This window comes from Epinephelus lanceolatus, chromosome 2, assembly GCF_041903045.1.
Source record: "Epinephelus lanceolatus isolate andai-2023 chromosome 2, ASM4190304v1, whole genome shotgun sequence".
In the NCBI taxonomy this organism is placed as follows: Eukaryota; Metazoa; Chordata; class Actinopteri; order Perciformes; family Serranidae; genus Epinephelus; species Epinephelus lanceolatus.
Window position 1 is genome coordinate 51,481,164 of NC_135735.1, and position 19,599 is coordinate 51,500,762.

Below are 19,599 nucleotides of genomic sequence, written 5' to 3' on the forward strand. Positions count from 1 at the left end.
ACGGTACCGTATGGAAACGATCAATCAATCAATCAATCAATCAATCAATCAATTTTATTTATAATGCCCAATATCACAAATCACAATTTGCCTCACAGGGCTTTACAGCATACAACATCCCTCTGTCCTTTGGACCCTCACAGCGGATAAGGAAAAACTCCCCCAAAAAAACCCTTTAACAGGGGAAAAAAACGGTAGAAACCTCAGGAAGAGCAACTGAGGAGGGATCCCTCTTCCAGGACGGACAGACGTGCAATAGATGTCGTACAGAACAGATCAGCATAATAAATTAACAGTAATCCGTATGACACAATGAGACAGAAAGAGAGAGAGAAAGAGAGAGAGATGCAGGACAGACGGTAATGACAGTAGCTTACAACAACATTAATGAAAGTAATAATATTATCGTTATAGTTCTGGCTACTGTGGTACAATATGTTGAAAGTATATATTAGTATCTGGCAGTATACATGTGTGATAATAATCATATGTGTACAATAACAGTAGAAGTATGACTAATGACTAATGATGGCAGCAGCAGCAGCAGGAGGAGGCATCTGGCAGGACCACGGCAGCAGCACAAACACACACGCTATCCAGGCACCACTGCGATATAAGTTAACCTGAGAGATAGTGGAGCACAAAGGCTCCGGAGAAGAAGCCAAGTTAGTGACATCCAGAATGGCCGAGTTAGCAAGGTGCAGTAATAGGATACGAGAGAGAGAGAGAGAGAAGGAGAGAAGGTGCCCGGTGTATTATAGGGGGGTCCTCCGGCAGACTAGGCCTAAGTCAGCCTAACTAGGGGCTGGTACAGGGCAAGCCTGAGCCAGCCCTAACTATAAGCTTTATCAAAGAGGAAAGTCTTAAGTCTAGTCTTAAATGTGGAGATGGTGTCTGCCTCCTGGGCCGCAACAGGAAGATGATTCCACAGGAGAGGAGCCTGATAGCTGAAGGCTCTGGCTCCTGATCTACTTTTGGAGACTTTAGGGACCACGAGTAACCCTGCATTCTCAGAGCACAGTGTTCTGGTGGGATAATATGGCACTATGAGCTCTCTAAGATATGACGGAGCTTGACCATTTAGAGCTTTATAAGTTAACAGTAGGATTTTAAATTCAATTCTGGATTTTACAGGGAGCCAGTGCAGAGAAGTTAAAACAGGAGAAATATGATCTCGTTTCTTAAATCCTGTTAGTACACGTGCTGCTGCAACGATGCAAAACGATGTGGCCGGTTGGAGCTCAAATTGAATGGGAAACAAAGTCCAGTGTTCACTTTGCTAGGTGTAACTTAGCTGGGCAATGCCCGTCGATAGCTGCCTCCATGAGAAGAGAACAGAAGGAAGGGAGGGGGGTATCACTGTCCGAGGGCTGCTGTAGAATGGCAACGAGGATGTCAGCCGACCAACACTCGCTACCTGGTCCCTGGTTGCGGCCATTTGCGATGCTGGCCAGCTAGGAATTAACTAGCACCCAGTACAGTACAGTCCTCTCTCGTCTAGCTAACATTTAGCCGTATTACTTACTGATCCATTAGAAAGAAAACTAGCTGGACATCGGTTTTGAAGCCTCTTTGGTCACGGAGCTCCCTCCATCTCTTTTTTCTTTTTAAAGATATCTTTATTACTTTTTCAATTTATACAAGAAAAGCATTGTACAAAAACATAAAAGCGCCTCATACTACACAGAACTTGGTGAACAAAACCCCCCACACGGTGAAAAAACAAACAAACCAATGAATCAATTCAATCAATCAATTTTATTTATAAAGCCCAATATCACAAATCACAATTTGCCTCACAGGGCTTTACAGCATACGACATCCCTCTGTCCTTTGGACCCTCACAGCGGATAAGGAAAAACTCCCCCAAAAAAACCCTTTAACGGGGGGAAAAAATGGTAGAAACCTCAGGAAGAGCAACTGAGGAGGGATCCCTCTTCCAGGACGGACAGACGTGCAACAGATGTCGTACAGAACAGATCAGCAATTATTAAACAAATTAATAAGTAAAAATAAATTCAAAGAAGATTTATATGAAGTACAGAAATATGTAACAACATAAGGGAAAACAAACAAACAAACAAACAAACAAAAAATACCCCATACAACAGCACTGAAAGCTCAAATTGACAGTTGAAGGAATACATAAGCAGATATCCAGGCATTACAGTGTTACTATATGGTGTTTGGTTGATACCAAAACTCAAGTGTGGTTCTTTCTAGGAATGACTGACCAGATAAGTCCATAGAGGCCCTTCTGTAGAGTCTGTGCACTCTCCATGCAGATATAATTTAAAAAGGGGTTCCAAGTTTTATAAAATAACAGAGGTTTGTCCTTAAGCCAGTAGGTCATTGCTTCCAGAGGAATAAGTTCCATTATACCCTGTAACCACTGTGAGAGCTTAGGAGGTTTGTCAGAGATCCACTGGAGTAGGATGCACCGTCTGGCACCAAACAGAAGAACATCAAGCAGTCTCAGCATACAAGGTTTTAGATTCAGTGCAGGATGTAATCCAAGGATGCAAGACCGTGGAGTGAGATCCAGGTCCTTATCAAATATGACGGAAATTTCTTTGCAAACCTTTCTCCAGAAATTTTTAATAAAGGGACAGTCAATGATGCAATGGTAGTATGATCCCTCTGAGATCTTGCATTTATTACAGTATTTGGAAAGTGTAGGATTAAATTTATTCCATAGCACTGGTGTAATCTGGAGCCTATGAGTAATTTTGAATTGAGATTCTTTAACTGTTGGTGGACAAACAACCAGATGAGCTCAGCCACACATCACCCCACTCATCATCTGAGATCGTTACCCCCAGGTCAGCCTCCCAGAGCAATTTAAGATGACCAGTGCCCTCTGCTGGAGGCCACAGAGCATTATAGAACCTGGTTATCAGTTTTCGTGGCTCAGGGTCTTGCAGTACCTCTTCTATAGAAGAGCGAGAGAACCCACCAGGGTACAACCTTGCTTTTGAAGAGACAAGGCTACGGATCTGCAGATACCTAAATAAATGTCTGGAGGGGAGGTCGTGTTGTTCAGTTAGCTGGTTAAAGGATTTGACAGTGCCATCAGCTACTAAGTCTCCTATACAAATACCCTTTTCAGACCATAAGAAAAATGTGCTGTCTTCAAGGCCAGGGGGATAATCTGGGTTTAAATGAATGGGGGTGAGAAGAGAGAGAGAATCCTCCTGAGACCCCATTTTATTAAAAATTCTCCAAACCTTTAATGTGTTTTGGAGGAGGTAATTACCCCTTACTTTGTTCGACACCCATTTTTTAGAAACATACATAATATTACGAAGAGGAATTTGGATCCAGAGGGATGGCCTCAATGCTAAGCCAAGTGGATTGGGGATCATTTCTAAACCGTTCCCAGAGATAGCGGCCGAGGCAAGCCAATTGATAATATTTAATATTCGGCAGTGACAGCCCTCCCTCTCCTCGGTGAAGTTGTAACTTTTGCAATTTCAATCTGGCCTGTTTGTTCCTCCACAAAAGGAAGATAATGAACTATTTAGGATGGAGAGGGACTTTCTAGTCAGAAGAACTGGGACCATTTGGAACACATAAAGCAGACGAGGAAGTATGTTCATCTGAAAAAGATTTACCCTACCTATAAGATATAATGGAAGACTGGTCCAGCATGCCAGATCCTCTTTAATTTTACGGATTAAAGGTATAAAATTGGCTTTATAAAGACCAGAGAGGGAGGGAGTTATATGTATACCAAGATAGACGAACCCAGAAGGTGACCATCGAAAAGGGGCAGTGCTAGAACAGGTCTAGGGGGTATGAAGGGTTAGGGGCATAGCCTCTGACTTCAAATAATTAATCTTGTAGCCCGAAAACTGGCCGAAGGTTTTGATAATTTCTACAGTTCTGACAATAGAGACCTCAGGGTTACTTAGAAAGAGCAACACGTCATCCGCGTAAAGGGAAATGGTGTGCTTTTGGGGACCTATAGTAATGCCAGCCACCTGAGGATCGCTCCTTATTGCCTCTGCCAAGGGCTCAATAGCGAGCGCAAACAGAAGAGGAGAGATTGGGCAGCCCTGGCGAGTGCCACGAGCAACTGAAAATGTGGGAGATTTCCAACCATTTGAAAAGACAGATGCACGAGGGGAATAATATAATAGAGAAATCCATTTAATGAAGCTATCTCCTATATTAAATTTAGAGAGGACATTCAGTAAATATGGCCACTCGACTCTGTCGAAAGCCTTCTCGGCATTGAGAGAGACTACAACAGCTTCGGCTTTCAAATTTGTGCCACACTGAGTAATATTCAGCAGTCTCCTAATATTATTACAGGAATTACGTCCTAAAATAAAACCGGTCTGGTCTGTGGAAATAAGGTCTGGAAGGACATGCTCTAATCTTCTAGCTTCTAGTCTGTATGAGGAGCAATCCTCTGATGGTCTGCCCTTCTTCAGAATCAACGAAATGTTGGTATCCATCATAGTATTCGGGAGGTGGCCAGAATTAAACGAGTGGGATAGCATTTTAAGCAGAGGGTCAACTAGCAGGCTCTGAAAAGATTTAAAAAACTCAAGCCATCGGGCCCCGGGGCCTTGTTATTTTGCAGTTCCTTCCTCTTGTGAGATGGGACTGTTTAACAGATCTTTCTGGGTCTGAGAAGCCTGAGGTAGATTGATGGCTGACAGAAAATTTTGCATCAAGGCCTCAGACTGAGGCTCAGTTTCAGATTTATATAAAGATTCATAAAACACCTGAAAGCATCTGTTGATATCCTTACCATAATGGACTATTTTACCTGTCTCATCTTTTATTGCTGAAATAGCCTGTGAGTCAGACCTAGTCCTAACTAAATTTGCAAAGTATTTACTGGACTTATTCCCAAACTCATACATTCTGTGTTTAGCAAAAAACAGGGATTTCTGAGCCTCTGATGACAGGAGTGTATTCAGAGCTGCTGTTGTGGTATCAATTTGAGATCTTAAGTCATTGGAAGGGTTAATATCAAATTCTCTCTGGAGCTTCTTTAATTGTTGTTCCAAATTCTGCTGTTCTGCCTCCTTCTTGTGTCTGAGATGAGCAGAAAAAGATACTGTAATGCCCCTAGACACAGCTTTAGCAGTCTCCCAAAGCACATTAGGAGAGACTTCTGGGGTATCATTCTCAGCCAAAAAGAGCTTGAACTGCTCTGTAAAATATTGTATGAAATCAGGGTTTTTAAGCAAATAGTTTTTAAATCGCCACTGTGGCAGAGGACGCTGCTTTTTACAGGACATAACCAAAAACAATGAGGCATGATCTGAAATAACAATATTACCAATTGAGCGTGAAATCACTTTTTGAAAGGCATGACTAGGTGTGAAAAAATAATCAATCCTCGAGGAGGATTTGTGGACCTTAGAAAATAATGAATATTGTTTGTCTGTAGGATGGAGGGCCCTCCAGGTGTCGATGAGGTCTAAATCTTTACAGCAGCCTAAAAGTGTCTGACTAGTACCAACACTAGATCTCGACCCAGTATGTGATTTATCTAGGCGGGGGTTGAGACAGCAGTTAAAATCGCCCGCAATTAATGAGGATTCAAGAATCCAATCAGAAAACAGGGAGAATACTTTGGTATGGAAGTCGGGAGGACATACTGGTGGAGCATAGACATTTAAATATGAAACATTATCACCATGTAGTGTCCCTGAGATCATTACATAACGTCCAAGTTTATCACTCTTGACCTTCACTTCACTAAGAGGCAAGGTTTTATGGATCAGAATTGCAACCCCTCTTAAGAACTTTCTTCCATTTAAAGGGGCTCTGGATCCCGTGTACATTCCATGAGCAGAGTTTAATTGTTGAGTTATCAACCATAATCAAGCAAATTTTGAATAGACAAATGCATGCCTGAGATAGTCACAGAAATATGTTTAACCCCCATCCCTCCATCTCTTGAACGCCTGACTGAGGTTTACTCTTGTTTTTCCTCTTCTTTTATCACTCTCCTAGAGGAGAGCTCGTTTTCTTTTGCTAGGCCGTTTTTCACCTGTCTCCAAACTTTGTCCATCTGCTATTGTGCTCTTGACTCAGCTATCTTATGCCCAACTCCTTATAAGGACCCTCTCCAGTCCCTGATTGGCTGACTGACCAATTTCGCAATACATGACACGTTTCCTGCCGTAAAGCAGATTTTTTCCGTGAAATTTCGGCACTGTGGCAGAAGCTTATTGCAAAGATTGCAAAGCCACTAAGTAGGGCTGTAGTCTCCTGGTCGACTAGTTGATTATTTGGTCGTTATGCTCTCATCCGACCAAATTCTTATTAGTCGAATAATCGCCGTGTTACTTTCATAAGGAGAAAAGTGCTACATCAGCTTTCCAGGATTAATCCATTATTTCCTGCGGCGGGGGGACAGGCTAAGTTACCAGTGAAAATGGGGGTGTCTTCACGCTGGATCCAGAGGTGTTAGCCAACTATAGACCAATATCTAATCTTCCCTTTCTTTCAAAGATCCTTGAGAAAGTAGTCGCAGACCAGCTGTGTGATTTTCTCCATGAAATTTTCAGTCAGGATTTAGAGTGCATCATAGCACTGAGACAGCACTAGTTGAAAAGATCTTTTGATTGCTTCAAACAAAGGACTCATCTCTGTACTTGTTTTACTAGATCTTAGTGCGGCGTTTGACACAATTGACCATCAAATTCTGCTACAGAGACTGGAACATTTAATTGGCCTAACAGGTTCTGCACTAAGCTGGTTTAAATCTTATTTATCTGATCGTTTTCAGTTTGTTAATGTTCATGATGAATCATCCTTACGTACTAAAGTTTGTTTTGGAGTTCCACAAGGTTCTGTGCTAGAACCAATCCTACTTACTCTATATATGCTTCCTTTAGGTAACATCATTAGAAATCACTCTGTAAATTTCCATTGTTATGTGGATGATACACAGTTGTATTTATCGATGAAGCCAGAAGAAGGTAATCAATTAACTAAACTTCATAATTGCCTTAAAGACATAAAAACCTGGATGAGCACCAATTTCCTTATGTTAAATTCAGACAAAACTGAAGTTATTGTTCTTGGCCCCAAACAACTCAGAGACTCTTTATCTGATGACATAGTTTCTCTAGATGACATTGCTCTGGCCTCTAGCACTACCGTAAGAAACCTCGGAGTAACATTTGATCAAGATCTGTCTTTTAATTCTCATTTAAAACAAACCTCACGGACTGCATTTTTTCATCTGTGTAATATTGCGAAAATTAGGCCTATCCTGACCCAAAAAGATGCAGAAAAATTGGTCCATGCTTTTGTTACCTCAAGGCTGGATTACTGTAACTCTCTATTATCAGGTAGCTCTAGTAAGTCCTTAAAAACTCTCCAGCTAATTCAGAATGCAGCGGCACGTGTACTAACAGGAACTAAGAAACGAGTTTATATTTCTCCTGTTTTAGCTTCTCTGCACTGGCTCCCTGTAAAATCCAGAATTGAATTTAAAATCCTACTGTTAACTTATAAAGCTCTAAAGCTCCGTCATATCTTAGAGAGCTCATAGTGCCATATTATCCCACCAGAACACTGCGCTCTGAGAACGCAGGGTTACTCGTGGTCCCTAAAGTCTCCAAAAGTAGAGAGCCAGAGCCTTCAGCTATCAGGCTCCTCTCCTGTGGAATCCAGGAGGCAGACACCATCTCCACATTCAAGACTAGACTTAAGACTTTCCTCTTTGATAAAGCTTATAGTTAGGGCTGGCTCAGGCTTGCCCTGTACCAGCCCCTAGTTAGGCTGACTTAGGCCTAGTCTGCCGGAGGACCCCCCTATAATACACCGGGCACCTTCTCTCCTTCTCTCTCTCTCTCTCTCTCTCGCTCTCTCTCTCTCTCTCGTGTCCTGTTACTGCATTTTGCTAACTCGGCCATACTGCATGTTACTAACTCGGCTTCTTCTCCAGAGCCTTTGTGCTCCACTGTCTCTCAGGTTAACTTATATTGCAGCGGTGCCTGGATGGTGTGACGTGTGTGGTTGTGTTGCTGCCCTGGTCCTGCCAGATGCCTCCTGCTGCTGCTGTTATCATTAGTCATACTTCTACTGTTATTATACACATATGATTATTGTCACATATGTACACCATCAGATATTAATATATACTTTCAACATATTGTACCACAACAGCCAGAATTATAATATTATTACTTTCATTAATGTTGATGTAAGCTACTGTCATTACCGTCTGTCCTGCATCTCTCTCTGTCTCTCTCTTTGTCTCTCTCTCTCTCTGTCTCTCTCTCTGTCTCTCTCTCTGTCTCATTGTGACATACGGATTACTTTTAATTTATTATGTTGATCTGTTCTGAACGACATCTATTGCACGTCTGTCCGTCCTGGAAGAGGGATCCCTCCTCAGTTGCTCTTCCTGAGGTTTCTACCGTTTTTTTCCCCCGTTAAAGGGTTTTTTGGGGGGAGTTTTTCCTTATCCGCTGTGAGGGTCCTAAGGACAGAGGGATGTCGTATGCTGTAAAGCCCTGTGAGGCAAACTGTGATTTGTGATATTGGGCTTTATAAATAAAATTCATTGATTGATTGATGTCCGGTAATGTGTGATTTGCTGCTAAAAGTGGAACTAAAAACATAGGAACTAGGACCTGGGGGACATCAATGGCTAATGGACTGGTCAGCAGGTGTGGGTCTGGAGCGGTGAGAAGAGAGTGTGGTGTGGGCATGCTGTACGCCGTATGCCAGGTTAGCAGACAGTAGACGGTAACCAGATGTATTGAGGTGAAGCCCATCTGCCCCAAAAAGATGTCCCTTCTCCCAGAAGGCATCAAAATTGTCTCTGAAGCCAACGTTGTGGGAGCTACAGGCAGAGGAGAGCCAGGTATTCAAGCTGAGCAGCCTGGAAAAACAGCCTATTCCTCTTCCACAGGTGGGGGTGGGGCAGGAGATAAAAACATCCAGCTGTTACAGCTGTTAATTACATTAAAAAGGTGGATAAAATCCAGCTTCAAAAGTTCAGACTGTTACTTGGGGATGTCGTTGGTAGCTGCATGTATGATGACTCAGATTTCAGGATGTCTGGGATTCTTTCCGTTATGTCCATAACGGTGGTGCCGGGAACGACAGTGTGAGCACCCTCCTCATCCGCACGTTCCTCACAATGAATGGTTGTAGGAGGATGATCCGTCAGGTTCATACAGAGGAAAATCCAGCACCACTTCCTCTGCTAGAATAAAAGCAGATGCTTTTTCTCTGCATTCATGTTGTAACATCATGGAGAAGCTGCAGTATATGCAAGAGTTAGATATGCCAAGCAACATGAGAACTGTCATATCTAAGCTGCCATTCAAGTTAAGAGAGCAATGGAGGATTGCTGCATACGACAGTATGCAGCAATCCTCCTGGAAACCTCAAAGCACAGAGCTGTGTTCAGAGATCTGGTTGCATTCATTGAAAAGCACGTCAGGATTTTATCAGATCCTCTATTTGGCAACATTCAAGACTCACAATCTGGACCTGGCCGTGAGTAGGCCAAAGTCATAACCTGGAAATAGAGCTAAAGGAAACAGCTTTGCCAGTACCATCACCCCTGTACAGCCAATTGACACACCAGCTCATGGCTCAGCAGAGAAGTCAACTAGTGTTTGTTGTTCACAACATCACTCATTGGAGGAATGTCAACAATTTAAAAGGATAAAGCACAGGGATAAAATAAGTTTTCTTAAGGAGAAAGGCCTTTGCTTTGGCTGCTTAGGTGCAGGGCATAGGAATCGTGACTGTGATAGCCGGTCACCCTGCAAGATATGCTGTCGAAACCATCCCACCGTGCTTCATGTTGACAAAAGAAAAACGGCAAACAAAAACACAGATAATCCTAAAGAGTCAGTGCTATGTAACATCCCAGTATCTCATAAACGCTGCGGTCACACAGGGGCCAGCAAAGATTGCTGTTTTCTTTCCGTCTTACCTGTCCAAGTCAAATTCACCAAAGGAGACCAGATAGTGCACACACATGCATTCTTGGATCCTACAGCCACCTTCTGTTCAGAACATCTCATGCGAAGGCTTAATCTGGCTGGTAGACAAACCAACTTTTTCCTACAAACTATGGGACAGGAAAGAGTGCTACCAGCATATGAGTGTTCAGATTTAGAAGTATCTGGATTGGAGATCATCATCTTCTATAAACGGTCAGAGGTCCTCATACAAAAACAAATGCCTGTAAGTACAGACAACATTGCAACTGAAGGAGATTTGGAAAAGTGGCCATATCTGTCAAAAGTCCGAATTCCCAACATTAAGGCTAGCGTCGGCCTGTTGATTGGAAGCAACGCACCCAAGATGTTGGAGCCTTGGGAGGTCATTAATAGCCATGGGGATGGCCCATGTGCTATTACAACAGCACTGGGTTGGGTCATTAATGGTCCTTTACAAGATAATAGTAGCACAATGGAGGATAAGTGCCCTTCAGCAGTAGTGATTAGGATTTCCATCTGCAAGTTGGAGGAAATACTGAGTCAGCAGTACAACCACGATTTCAATGAGATTACTACAGAGGAGAAAGAGCTGTCAAGAGAAGACCTCAAATTTATGGACATTGTGGAAAGCTCTGCTACACTCAAGGACAGTCATCACAGCCTGAAGTTGCCCTTCAAGGAGGAAAATGTGTCTTTGCCCAACAACTTCTCTGTGGTAAAGCAAAGGCTTCTTAGCCTGAAGAGGAAGTTCATGAGCAATGAACAATTCTTTGAAGAATATAAAACATACCTTCAGGAGATGATCAGCAAATGATACGCTGAGCAAGTACCTACAGATCATTTGATTGCGGCAGTCATGAGGTGGGGTACATTCCTCATCATGGTATATATCACCTAAGGAAGAGGAGTCTGCAGGTGGTGTTTGGTTGTGGTGTGGCATTCAAGGGAACATCATTAAACCATCAACTTCTGCAGGGTCCCAACCCCACCAGCACATTGTTGGGTGTCCTTCTTAGGGTCAGGCCAGAACCTATGGCGGTCATGGGCGACATACAAGCCATGTTCCATCAGGTTAAGGTTGCATTGGAGCACAGAGACTTCCTTCAATGTTTGTGGTGGCCAGAGGGAGATCTGACCCAGAAAGTGTCAGAATATCGCATGACTGTCCACCTGTTTGGTGCTGTGTCTTCACCCAGTTGTGCCAGCTTCACTCAGTCCAACTTTCCAGTTGAGGTGGTGCTTACTTCAGGCTGCAGAATAACAGGAATAACACTCATGTTGCATTCCTGATGGGCAAGGCCAGAGTTACACCCTTAAAGATCATCACCATTCCTTGCCAGCTGCTGTCCTGGCCATTCATGTTGATCGGATGCTAAATAGAGAGCTGAAACTCCAGCTTCAAGAGTCAGACTTTTGGACAGATAGCACATCTGTGCTGAAGTACATAAAGAATGAGGATACATATTTCCATACCTTTGTGGCAAATAGGGTCTCAACTATTAGAGGAGCCACCACACTGCCGAATGGGGATACATCAGCTCCAAGGAAAACCCTGCGGATGATGCGCCCAGGGGAGTGCAAGTTTTTTTTAAAAGTTTTTGAGGAACCAGAAGCAGACTGGCCACGATATATGGTAAAGGCATTTGTAGGAGCAGATGACCTTGAGGCCAAGAAGGAGGTAACAGTTAATGCTCTAAATGTGGAAAGTGCAGCTGAAACTACTTATCAGCTAATGGCCCACTTTTCTGATTGGAGGAAGCTCAAGGTAACAGTTGCTTGGTTCCTTAGACTGAAAAGGACTCTCTTGGAAAGGAGTCGCAAGAGGACCAAGTTGGAGGCTTCCAATACCAGCAAACAGGGGCCAGACAAAGGTGTCACACCACAGGAGAAGCAAGCACTCAAAGTGGACACAGGAGGCTGTGCTTTGTCAGCAGATGACCTTTTGGAGGCTGAGCTTGCCATCATCCAGTACTGTCAGCACCAAAGATTTGGAGAGGAGATTGCTGCGTTGTCATCTGGAAAGGGTACAGTGAATAAAAGCAGCAGTATCTGCAGGTTGGATCCATATTTGGATAATGGACTGTTGAGAGTTGGAGAGCAATTGGCTAAAGGCTCCGTGCCGGTGGAAAATAAAAATCCACTCATCCTCACCAAAGATCAACAAATAGCTACTCTGATCATAACGCACATCCACCAACAGCTTGCTCATAGTCACTACAATCACATGCTGTCCAAATTGAGAGGGAAATACTGAGTCACGAGTGCCAGCTCAGCCATGAGAAAAATCATAATAGACTGTTGCTTCTGCAGGAGATACCATGGGAGAATGGTGGAGCAAAAAGTAGCAAATTTGCCAAAGGAGCGGATTCTTCCTGATAATCCACCATTTACAAGTGTTGGTGTTGATTATTTTGGTCCAATGGAGATAAGAAAAGGATGAGGAACAGCATAAAGCTACGGAGTAATATTTACCTGCCTGGCCAGCAAAGGAGTCCATCTGGAGGTTGCCAACTCCCTGGATACAGATGCATGCATTAATGCACTATGTTTTTTCATCTGCAGGAGAGGTCAAGTTGCTCACATCAAATCTGGCAACTGTACCAACTTCATTGGAGCAGAGAGAGAGAGCTGAGGGAGGTTTTTGTATCTTTAAATCATGCACAGATTCAAGGAGTGTTGCAGCAAGATGGCGTCAAATGGTGTTTCAATACTCAAGCAGGATTGCACCATGATGGTGTTTGGGAGCGTGTTATCTGAATGGTGAGAAGCATTCTCCATTCAATTCTTTGACAGCAGCAATTGGACGACGATGGACTTCATACAGTCATGTGTGAAGCTGAAGCCATCTTGAATGATTTGCCAATTTCTAAACTGTCTGATGATCCACACTACCTTGAGCTGCTCACTCCCAACCATATCGCTCTCATGAAAGGAAAACCATCTCCGCCACCTGGGTTGTTTGAGCCACATGATCTGTACACAAAATGATGATGGAGGTAAGTTCAGGATATCGCCGAGCTGTTTTGGAAACAATGGGAATGGGAATACCTACCTTTGCTGCAGGAAAGGCAAAAATAGAACCAAAGGAGAAACCTTACATCTGGAGATATTGTGGTCGTAATGTATCCAACTGCCCCACAAGGATCGTGGCCAGTCAGAAGAGTCTTGTAGGCTTTCCATGACAAGAATGGACTTGTACGTTCAGTACGTCTGCAAACAAAGTCTAGCATCATTGAGAGGCCAATGACCAAACTTTGCCTGGTACATGAGTGTCATATGTGACTTAAAAGGATGTGATAAACTATATTAACCATTGTGTCATTGTGATTATGGCTCCTAAAAGTGTTGAATGTTTGTTACATTACAATTAGGGGCCAGTGGATACGAGCCATCTATTGTGTAAAATGTGTGTTTTTATTTGTCCTGTAGGGGTCACTTTACTGTCATGGGTGTCTGCCAATATAGCTAAGCCTAAACTTAAAGCCACTGAGGGGCTGCATAGACAGGCTACTTATTAATTCCTTTAGGTAACATCATTAGAAATCACTCTGTAAATTTCCATTGTTATGCGGATGATACACAGTTGTATTTATCTATGAAGCCAGAAGAAAGTAATCAATTAACTAAACTTCATAATTGCCTTAAAGACATAAAAACCTGGATGAGCACCAATTTCCTTATGTTAAACTCAGACAAAACTGAAGTTATTGTTCTTGGCCCCAAACAACTCAGAGACTATTTTAGTAGACTATTAGAGACTATTTGATCAAGATCTGTCTTTTAATTCTCATTTAAAACAAACCTCACGGACTGCATTTTTTCATCTGCGTAATATTGCGAAAATTAGGCCTATCCTGACCCAAAAAGATGCAGGAAAATTGGTCCACGCTTTTGTTACCTCAAGGCTGGATTACTGTAACTCTCTATTATCAGGTAGCTCTAGTAAGTCCTTAAAAACTCTCCAGCTAATTCAGAATGCAGCGGCACGTGTACTAACAGGAACTAAGAAACGAGATCATATTTCTCCTGTTTTAGCTTCTCTGCACTGGCTCCCTGTAAAATCCAGAATTGAATTTAAAATCCTACTTGTTGCAGCCACAGCCTGGCCTCCAGTTTTTTCCTTGTGTTTCCCCTACCCTTGTGTCCCCTGTGCTCCTCTGTCTGTTTCTCTGTCTGTGTCTGTGTGGTGGGTGTGGTGCTCTTCTGCTTCCGGGTCCCTGGTCACTGCTGATCTGACACACCTGTTCCAAGCCAGTCACCTGCAAACCATCAGCTCATCAGCCCTGCAGTATATCTACCCCAGTTTTCCAGCCGCTCATCGTCAGATTGTTTCACTGCTGCGGTAGTACGCTTCAGGCCAAATCTATAGTGTTCTGAAGCTTTGCTTCTCTGTGACTTTTCGGTGCTTAACTTAATTTACTCCTCTGCTGCAGATCCATCACCTGCTCATCCAGCTGCCAGCCACTTACCTGCACATCCGCCTCTCCACATCACTGCTGCCTTCATCTACTGTGGATCTCCTTGCCCTTGCCATCAGCCCTCCATCCAATACCCCCCCTCTACAATAAAAGACTTTATATCAACAACACCCCTCTCCGTGTCCTGCACTTGGATCTCCACCTTTGTTCGTAACACTACTGTTAGAAAGCTCTAAAGCTCCGTCATATCTTAGAGAGCTCATAGTGCCATATTATCCCACCAGAACACTGTGCTCTGAGAATGCAGGGTTACTCGTGGTCCCTAAAGTCTCCAAAAGTAGATCAGGAACCAGAGCCTTCAGCTATCAGGCTCCTCTCCTGTGGAATCATCTTCCTGTTGCGGTCCGGGAGGCGGACACCGTCTCCACATTTAAGACTAGACTTAAGACTTTCCTCTTTGATAAAGCTTATAGTTAGGGCTGGCTCAGGCTTGCCTTGTACCAGCCCCTAGTTAGGCTGACTTAGGCCTTGTCTGCCAGGGGACCCCCACCAGGCACCTTCTCTCCTTCTCGCTCTCTCTCTCTCTTGTGTCCTGTTACTGCACCTTGCTAACTCGGCCATTCTGGATGTCACTAACTCGGCTTCTTCTCCGGAGCCTTTGTGCTCCACTATCTCTCAGGTTAACTTAAATCGCAGCGGTGCCTGGATGGTGTGATGTGCGTGGTTGTGCTGTTGCCGTGGTCCTGCCAGATGCCTCCTGCTGCTGCTGTTATCATTAGTCAGACTTCTACTGTTATTATACACATATGATTATTGTCACATATGTACACTATCAGATATTAATATATACTTTCAACATATTGTACCACAACAGCCAGAATTATAATTATAATATTATTACTTTCATTAATGTTGTTGTAAGCTACTGTCATTACCGTCTGTCCTGTATCTCTCTCTCTCTCTGTCTCTCTTTCTGTCTCATTGTGACATACGGATTACTTTTAATTTATTATGTTGATCTGTTCTGTATGACATCTATTGCATGTCTGTCCGTCCTGGAAGAGGGATCCCTCCTCAGTTGCTCTTCCTGAGGTTTCTACCGTTTTTTCCCCCGGTTAAAGGTTTTTTTTGGGGGAGTTTTTCCTTATCCGCTGTGAGGGTCCTAAGGACAGAGGGATGTCGTATGCTGTAAAGCCCTGTGAGGCAAAGTGTGATTTGTGATATTGGGCTTTATTGATTGATTGATTAATTGACGTGCTAACCTCATAAACCGACCTGCTCTTAGGTGAAAACAAAGAGTCCATTTCTTCTTCTTGGGTGCATAATTTATTTATCACCATCGTAGTCTTGAATGAAACTTGCATACATTCATCAAATTTGTGTCCAGAAGCCATCCAAATACATAAAGTTCCAGCAATACATAGAGCACCATACACCTCACTTAATGTGGCCCGGCGTTGCGGTCAAAAAACTATGTGTGCTCCCCTTCTAGCATCACCCATCTCTCAGTCAGTGGTTCCTACTGATATCGGCACACACCCATGACAGTAAAGTGACCCCTACAGGACAAATGAACAACTTACACACATTTTACACCATAGATGGCTCCTATACTTAGAGATATCTTTTTCATTATTACTATTGTTAATATTTTCATTTTTAATTCAAACTGATGTAAGTAAATGAGAAAAAACAAAAATGTAAAATTGAAATTGATTTTGCATTTGAAAATGACATTCTTTGTCAAAAATGCATTTTTCACAGCTTTTTTTCCAAAGTGTTTTTTTTTATGAAAATGCACAAATTTAAGTATTGATAAAAAAAAAAAAAGGAATGGAATAAGATAGAATAAAATGTTTTTTGTGTTTCAAAACAGAAGGTCTCTTCTTTAGTTTCATGTATATACTGTTTACATATTCATGGAACAAATTATTCTGTGGGTCTTGAAAGATAAGTGAATATGATCAAAAATGCTGGCGGTGACTGGCAACTTAAAAATAATACTCTGGCGGGGAAAATGTTAAGGTTGCCAGAAATTACTCCGAACGAATACTAACATTGCTCTATGTCTGCTGAAAGTGTATAATCAACTGTTGGCTATTGTGTTTGCTAAATCAGCTTTATAAGGGGACGATCTGTCAGTTACAGCTTGTTGTGCTGGCCCCAAGTGGCCAACAAAACAGAAACCAAAAATAATAAAACAACAACCACGTCATCACAAGTTTTAAACAAAATATGGATATTTGGACTTTCTATGTTTGTTCTACCAGTTTGTAATTCTGAGGATTATGTGGTTTTTCTTTGAGTGTTGACTCAGCCAGTTCAAAATAATTATAATTCAAAATAATTTGTTTATCTTAATGGTTATTATTCATGCTTGAGAGTTCACAGATTGAGCCAAATCCCCTAATGTCCTCAGTGAATGTTACAGCAACATTACCAGAGAAACAGATTAGAGAGGTGAGGTGTTTCGGCCCAACTCTGAGGGATATCACACATAAACTAACATAGTTGTGGTTGTGAATGAAATAGCCTGGTTGTTGTGAATGAAATAGGAAACTGGTGTCTCAGTCATTAAAAGTGGGGCGAGAGAAACATGAGTCATCCAGCCTCAAGCACAATCAAAGCTTCCTGCTCTTCCATCTTCGTCTCTGCTGATGGACCCAAAACAGGCGGTTCTGAAACAAGTGATCAATGCAGTGAACCTGAAGATAAATTAAGCACAGGATTAAGAATACAATAACTGCTACAGCATATATGTATGCATATATATATGTGTGTGTGTGTGTGTGTGTGTGTGTGTGTGTGCATGTATGCATGTATAGTACTATACTATACAATACTATATCTGGTTACCCCATCATTCTCCATCCAACTAACAAGAAATCAGCGCTGCTGTTGTCGTTGACTTTTGTGGCATGTTTTGCCCAGCAACTTTTACGGGATGACTCACTCAAAGCAGCTATTACGCATGACCAAAGGAAAAAAAATGATCAAAGGATAAGGTGGGGCAAGCAGATAGCAGGAATCGGATAAAAAGGTGTTTGGAGCGGGGGAGCGGCTATTTGAGACGGGGACAGGGCCACATGCTGCTGCGCATCAGGACCATGCAGACCACCCCCAGACTGCTCAGCGGGGTGCTTCTCTGCGCGCTACTGTTGCTCTCCAGTGCCGCTAGAGCCGAAGTGTTGGACACCGAGTCCCAAGAGATGCTGAGCCCCAGAGCCCTGCGGGACTTCTATCCTAAAGATCCGAACCTGACCAGTGAGAAGCAGCTGGTAAGCTTTTACTTCACTTGTGCTGCACTGCGTACATGGAGACAGACGAGCAACTTTGAATCTTTGTACAACAGCAACAAAAAAGTTTCGTCATTCTATAAATCAAATTGTATTATTATTATTATTATTAAATATCTTCTGCACATTACTTTAAATGTCAGTTTTGTTGTGTTGATTAAAGACTAAAATATGTCCACCGTAAAATTCACCAAAATCAATTTAGAAATGCGTGTATTTAAGATTTTATCTTGATTTTTGATCATTTAAAACTATATAACTGCTTAATGTGACTATTATATTGCCAAAGCACTTATTTTACTTGTATAATCCCTTTACTATTACTCACACTGTTTCTATGTGTTTGTTCGTTGCTACAATAACAAATGCACACTCATGAAGCACTTTGTAAAATGTGTTTCCTGACAGCTCGGAGCTCTCCAAGAAGTTCTCGAAAAGCTGCAGGCTAAACGACTGCCTTTATGGGAAAAGAAATTTGGCCAAGTCCCAACGGTATTGTCCATGCTTTAACACGTTGCATTAATTTATACTGTATTGCTCCATGTTGCAGCAGGGAGAAACGAAGCAAACCTCTGATGTTGTTGCTCCTCCCTCAGTGTGATATCGGGGAGCAGTGCGCCGTGAGGAAAGGCGCTCGGATCGGCAAGATGTGCGACTGTCCCCGGGGAGCTTTCTGCAATTTTTTTCTGCTGAAGTGCTTATGAGCCTGGCCGGATCTAAATATATCACTGAGCTGGAGAGAAAAAAAACTGTCACTCGATTTCTATGTAATTACTGTTATACTGTGTATAATGATAACGAATGAGCAGACGATAATACGATAATAATCTTGTAAAGAACCATAAAGTTCCTGTAAATATTCAAAACCACTTTAAGTAGGAACCCCCTAGGATCATTGTTGTGATAGCAGCCGAGATCTAACCCACAATGCACAATAAACTCCTCCAGGACCACATACACACCGTGAAGTCTTCACCGCAATATTGCGGGAATACAGTGATTCTTTGTCTGGGCAAGTCCAAAATATCTCTTTTGAACTTCTATTATTTTGTTTCAGATGAATGTTTGTCTATGAAACCCTGATAATAATAATAATAATAATAATGGTAATAATAATGATAATAATAATTATAATGTTTTTTAAAGCAATGGAGTGACTGCACCTTATTTTTGCCAGTGCACTTGAAATCCCTTCAAGCGGATGTTTTGATTTTTTTTTTTTTTTTTTTTTAAGATATTTATTTCTTAGATGAAGATGCTCAATCAATATTTGGACAATGACGTGGCCGTGATTGCGATGTGTAACGTCACGCCTGGGGGGGGGGGGGGGGGGGGGGGGGGGGGGTAGATTAAGTAGATTACATGCAGCATATGAATTTAGATTTAGCCAGAGAGAACAATATATATTTACTTCATGACACCTATACAAACAACCTCTTATTTAATTTGATGTAAAAATATGCACAGATGTGTTTGGCAGTTTCAACTTAAAGTCCCTCTCCTCTTAAAAATATGTCACTTTGCAAACATTTGTTTGAGCTTCACCATGATGAATGTTTATTTTCACACTCATCTGCAGAAGTGTCACCATAAATCTAAGTTGAACACATGTACTTACAAGCATTAAACATTTGTGATGTCGCAGCTTTGATGCCAATTGGGGTCCAATATTCAATTTAAATAACTGTAATACAGGAACTTAAGCCTCCAGCTTGTATATTCATAAAATTTATGTTTAACCTGGTGTTCCCTGGTAGCCTTGTTTTTTTTTTGTTTTTTTTTAAATTTTCATTACATTGTCTGCAATTCTACACACTACTATGACTCCATAGTACTACCTTGGACACAGTGAAAGGTGAGAAATTGTGGCTGTATAAGATGTGATGTTACAGCTCACAGTTAAAATACTTACCTTTCTCCCCTCTCTGCCTGGCCTGGGGT

The 19,599-nt window shown here is 42.2% G+C and overlaps 1 protein-coding gene across 1 annotated transcript; it reads left to right on the forward strand.

The window, feature by feature from the left end:
- The first annotated feature begins 17,355 nt into the window (after positions 1 to 17,355).
- On the forward strand, positions 17,356 to 18,873 carry LOC117258489 (cocaine- and amphetamine-regulated transcript protein-like). The gene is made up of 3 exons (XM_033629458.2): positions 17,356 to 17,640; positions 18,067 to 18,150; positions 18,255 to 18,873. Exons 1-3 carry the CDS (start codon positions 17,449 to 17,451, stop codon positions 18,360 to 18,362), a joined length of 384 nt encoding a protein of 127 aa, XP_033485349.1. The 5' UTR covers positions 17,356 to 17,448; the 3' UTR covers positions 18,363 to 18,873.
- Positions 18,874 to 19,599: the final 726 nt, after the last annotated feature.

Coding starts and splice junctions, on each gene's coding strand:
- LOC117258489 (XM_033629458.2), top strand. CDS start 17,449: ATGCTGCTGCGCATCAGGACCATGCAGACCACCCCCAGACTGCTCAGC. Junction 17,641..18,066: donor TGACCAGTGAGAAGCAGCTG/GTAAGCTTTTAC, acceptor GTTTCCTGACAG/CTCGGAGCTCTCCAAGAAGT. Junction 18,151..18,254: donor AATTTGGCCAAGTCCCAACG/GTATTGTCCATG, acceptor CTCCTCCCTCAG/TGTGATATCGGGGAGCAGTG.